General features: G+C 37.0%; 1 protein-coding gene across 1 annotated transcript; it reads left to right on the forward strand.

The window, feature by feature from the left end:
- Positions 1-1005: 1005 nt before the first annotated feature.
- Positions 1006-4454, forward strand: LOC131781573 (uncharacterized). Its single transcript, XM_059098264.2, has 3 exons — positions 1006-1199; positions 2205-2608; positions 2933-4454. The coding sequence occupies exons 1-3, from the start codon at positions 1114-1116 to the stop codon at positions 4012-4014; spliced, it is 1572 nt and encodes a 523-aa protein (XP_058954247.2). The 5' UTR covers positions 1006-1113; the 3' UTR covers positions 4015-4454.
- Positions 4455-4899: the final 445 nt, after the last annotated feature.

A 4899-nucleotide genomic window follows, 5' to 3' on the forward strand; every position in this document is an offset into this window, starting at 1 on the left:
AATTATTGGTTGTGTTGTAAAAAAGTATACACTCGTCTAGAGGAAGATGTCTGATCGATCAGTTTCTTACATAGATGTTCAACATGTTCATTCAAGCTGAGGTCTAGATTAACATAGACCCCAAGTAACTTGTGACTTGTGGTCTTTCCCTTTACTGGTCAGAACAAGGGAAAGTATTACGAGGAGCCAATAGGAACTCACTACAAGAAAAAATGCCTGCAGCGAGGGAAAATACGATTTAGCAAGTGACTATTGGTTTAAGTTTTGAATCTAATTGTTTTTAAAGTGGCGCGAGTTTCCTAAAACAATCACTTATTCAGAGCAATCCCTGATTACTTTCGACATCAAATTGGAAAATTTTCTCTAGAATGTATTTCGATCGAGCGTCATTAAACCAAGGTCAACGTAATCACAACGACCAATCTGAAGAGAAAATATAACTAGGCAAATGGAACCCCTATATAAAAGGTAATTTAGTGTTAACAACTGGGTTGAAAACGTAAATTAGCCACCGTAAAGGGTAAAAAAGCTGACGTTTCGAGCGTTAGCCCTTCGTCAGAGCGATGACGAAGGGCTAACGCTCGAAACGTCAGCTTTTTTACCCTTTACGGTGGCTAATTTACGTTTTCAACCCAGTTGTTAACACTAAATTACCTGCTATACTCTCCCACCGACGCAGCACCACAGTTTCTTTAGAAACTTACCCCTTTATCCCTATATAAAAGGATTGTCGCCTTCAACAAAATCTGCTATGAGGGCTGGAAATAATAACGATTGTTTATGAAAACCCTTTCGTAGATTTAGATGTAATTTACTGATCCATAAGTGTAATTTTCAGAAATTACAACATGCGCTCTAAAAGCAATGATTTGAACTAAATTCTTCTTTACCGATCTTTATGAACCCAGTCACCTTTCTCGTTCCACTCCTTATCTTGCAGAGACGACGAAGAAAATTCTGGGGGTCTGGATCCAAATAGATTTGCATTTTCAGCGCCATTTTTGAAGCGAACAGGATCAACATGAATAGTTCATTTGCCCTTGCAGTTTATTCCTGTATTTAGCGGAAGGGTGTGATAAAGACAAGTTAATTGTCCTTCCTAGCCACTGCTAGATGGAAACTGATCCAAATTACGAGTTTGAAGCTCCAAAATGGTTCGACTTTACGGAAGATTTCGAAGATGAATTCAATGACTCGGGGTACGTTCAGTATTTTGCGAAAAGTTTGATTTGATGTTCTTAAAAATGGCATCGACTGATTGAATTGGTTACGATGTTGTTTGTAGATTTACTATATTAATTTTTTCCTTTGTATAACTTTTGTGTAATGCACAGAAAAAATATATTTAAAACATGAAATGTTTCGCTTTGCAGTCAGTAATGTATCGCCGTACGTTAATTTATATTGAAGCTTAATATTTTGTAACTTTTAACGTCACTTCTTAATTGAATTTTTCTCAATACAGGAAGTTAGAGTAGGAGAACTTAAGCTTATAAGCTCCTCTTTTTGTTGCATCAATCGCGTTTTTGTTCTGATTTCTTAATGAAAGTTGAGCATTGCCATTATAATCACTTTCCTTTAACTCTCATTGCGGCAAAATGCATTATGTACAGAAATCTGCATGAAAACTAAGTGTCAGATATATGATGTTTTCAATAAAAAAATGAGATTTTAATGTCGTAGTTCCTTGGCTTAAACACTTTCCAATGTGATGCAAACATTAGCAACATGTACATGTGTTTTGATTGGTCCTTAGTTATGATCTACTGGAGGACAGATGCATAGATGACGTCACTATTAACCCTTTAACTCCCAAGATCTCATCAGTAATTCTCCTTGCTGTCTGCCATATACTTCTTGTGATGTTAGTTTGGAGAATTTGATATTGGATCAACTAATAATCCCTTTAAGTAATTAATGTTTTTCTTTATTCTCATCACTTGTCTGCTTGATATTGTATTAATATTGTAAAGAGAAATTCTGTCTTGGTCACTTGTGTCGCCAAGTGTCTGTTCAGGTACAGATAACAGAAGATGATAAAATGTGGCGAGAACATCAGTGAAACATTCTGGTGCAGTTTGTATGCCACTGTTTTTGTTCTTACCACATTATGATGTCATCTCTGATCCATTACTGAACAGACACAAGGAAGCAACTTTTGAGTCTATTTGTGAAGCTGATTTTGTAACTGAATTTCTTCACAGTCTGAACAGTTCATGGTTTGAGAAAGTCCATCCACTTCATGAACCAAAGGACCCATCGCATCATGATGCAACTACCAAGCCACTGCTTGCTGCTGCCCAAGTCGACAAGCCTGCCACAAGCTCAAAACCACAGCCCAATAAACTGAAGAAAAATTACAACAGCAAAAAGTCTCTTGGTATAAAGTCAATTCGAACACAACGTGGAGAACATGAGGGCATGAATAATAGAGAGAACAGTGGAAAAGTGCAAAGAGATGTGAAGTCATCAACAGCTAAAAAAGATGAGAAGAAGACCACACAAAGAAGTAGTTCTGAGGAGGGGAACTTAACTCCTGAAAGATTAAGACATCACAAACAGTGCAGTTTTACACCACCATGGATAAACTCCCCTCATAACAGACCAGGTAAAGATACCTCTCACTAACTGAGTTCAAGGTCCGTACTGTACATGTAAGTTACTGACCAGGTTTTATCTGTTTGGATTTTTGGCACGTGTGAGAATGTAAGGGCCATTAATCTGAGCGGGAACAAGCAAGGTTCTGTAACTAACAGCATGGACTGAGAAAATGAGTTTATATTCGTAATATAGTTATTATATTTCCAGGTTCAAATAGAAGCAAAAAGATTTTAATTTAATGAAACTTTTGAATTGTATAGAGAACAGTCTGTGGAATATGTATACCAATGTCAGAATGTAACTGGTTAAAATTGCTTTTTTTACTTTACAGAAAATGCATCACATGCTAATAAGAAAGATGATAGAAGCAGTAGCCTGAACAACATGGCTGTCTTTTCTCCCCAACGTGTGCCTACTAATCAGTCTCCAATGTCTCCTGCGCCAGTGCAAAGTGTTAAAAGGTCTTACACAGAATATGCTTCTTCACCAAAGACATCTCTGCTATCAAAGGCTGTCAGTGGATATCAGAAAGGAAATCAACCTGGAAGGAAAAGAAGACTGTTGCCTGCCATTCCCAGTATAAACAAGAATAGTCCAGGTAGTATTTGTACAAGTCCTGCATCACCTACTCAGCCGCATTATCAAATTGAAGGCAAAGAGGGCAAAATGAATGATCAAATGTTCTGCAAAGAGGCTGCTTGTAGTGTTTCTAACATGCCTCTTCGAGCAGTAGATTTGTCACAAGCCGCAAGTCAAGATCACTCTCTAGGACACCTTCAGAGTAACAATACTATTAAAAGAGAATTTCAGGACAAAAATATGTTTAGCCAAAGACCTTTAGAAGCAATACATGAAAACACTGCAAGCAAAGAAAAACCAAGCCAGCCCCTTGCACAAACAGATGGTGAAAAGAATGCATCCTCAAAGCATAAAATGGTAACACAATCTCATGATGTTAGTCTGGAAGCACTGTTAAAACAACACAACAAGAAAATTGCAGCTGCAAGGAATAAGTATGATGAAAATGGCCGCAAAATCAGAACTGCAGAGCCAAACTTTTGTCCTGCACCAGGCCACAAGTCCATATCTTCATCATCCACAGTATTGTCGCCATCTGCTGCTTGCAAGAGGCCCACAACAGCTGTGGAACCTGTGGTTGGTGTGAAGCAGAAGCGCCGCTCTTGTGTTGCTGCTGTGAGCAGCACACAAAGTGAAAAAGCTACATTTAAGACAAACTCATCATCATCAAACATAAATAGGAAGGGCAAGGAGGATGTTTGTAAACAAACAGTAAAGCAGAAACGTCGTTCATGTGTTGCTACATTTGGAAATAGTGGAAATGCAAAGTTAGACAAAGAACTGCGAGATTTAATTGCCCAACATAATTCAAAAGTTAAGGCTAAGAGGTCTTAGATTTTTTGTGTACAGAGTTCAAGTAATTTAAATTAAAGTTGTAGGAATGTGGGATTGTAAATGTACATATACTTGTCAGTCAATTATCAAATGATTTAGATTTGATACTGGAATGCAAATCAGCACAAGACCATTTTAAACAAAGTGGAAACAGGGTGCATTATGATTGGCAATGTTTGTTACAGGCATTTATCCAATCTGTCTTTCAACAGCATGAAACTGAATTAAGAAGCTGTCCTCTATGTGCTCCTTGTAAAAGTTGGCAAATTTTTTGTAGGTTTGAGATTTAAAATAATACAACATTTTTCTTGTGGATTTTTCCCAAGATGTGGTAATACTTCGGGAGAATTTTAACTTCAGGAGTTAAATACATGCATGTTTGACCAGATTTAACACTGGTTTGAGATAATTCTTTGTGATATAGAGGTAGCTCAGTTGTGAATGCACAATCTTGAATAAATATCTCATTATCCAAGATGTATCAGTACTCATAATCAATTAATTATTCACAATTTTTACCTCACAAAGATGTAATCTTAAGCCTGAAAACAATCTTTTCTGTACAAAAAAGTTGTAATTTTTTTTTTAAAGAACTTCTTGCAAACATAGGATTTACCCTGTGGAATGCATGACTGAAGAAAAATAGTTGATTTTTGGAAATTTTTGGAATACTGTTTTTCAGGACAAAGACATTCTAAATTTCGTTTCAATATCACCCAGTTTTGATCCACCTGAAAAACTGAGGTTGAAATGCCCAATAATTTTTAACGGATGCTGACTTTGTGCTAATTACGATGATCAGGATTTAAGACGATCTAAGATGAGTCACAGACGATGCTGTTTTCTAGGTCAGCAGTTGCTTTTCGAAGTCCACACGACAACGAG

Source organism: Pocillopora verrucosa, chromosome 5, assembly GCF_036669915.1.
Source record: "Pocillopora verrucosa isolate sample1 chromosome 5, ASM3666991v2, whole genome shotgun sequence".
Taxonomy (NCBI): domain Eukaryota; kingdom Metazoa; phylum Cnidaria; class Anthozoa; order Scleractinia; family Pocilloporidae; genus Pocillopora; species Pocillopora verrucosa.

What these genes read in the sequence shown, in the direction of transcription:
- LOC131781573 (XM_059098264.2), top strand. Translation starts at nt 1,114, where the DNA reads ATGGAAACTGATCCAAATTACGAGTTTGAAGCTCCAAAATGGTTCGAC. An exon ending in GATGAATTCAATGACTCGGG is followed by an intron (nt 1,200 to 2,204) that starts GTACGTTCAGTA and finishes ATTTCTTCACAG; the next exon opens with TCTGAACAGTTCATGGTTTG. An exon ending in CTCCCCTCATAACAGACCAG is followed by an intron (nt 2,609 to 2,932) that starts GTAAAGATACCT and finishes TTTACTTTACAG; the next exon opens with AAAATGCATCACATGCTAAT.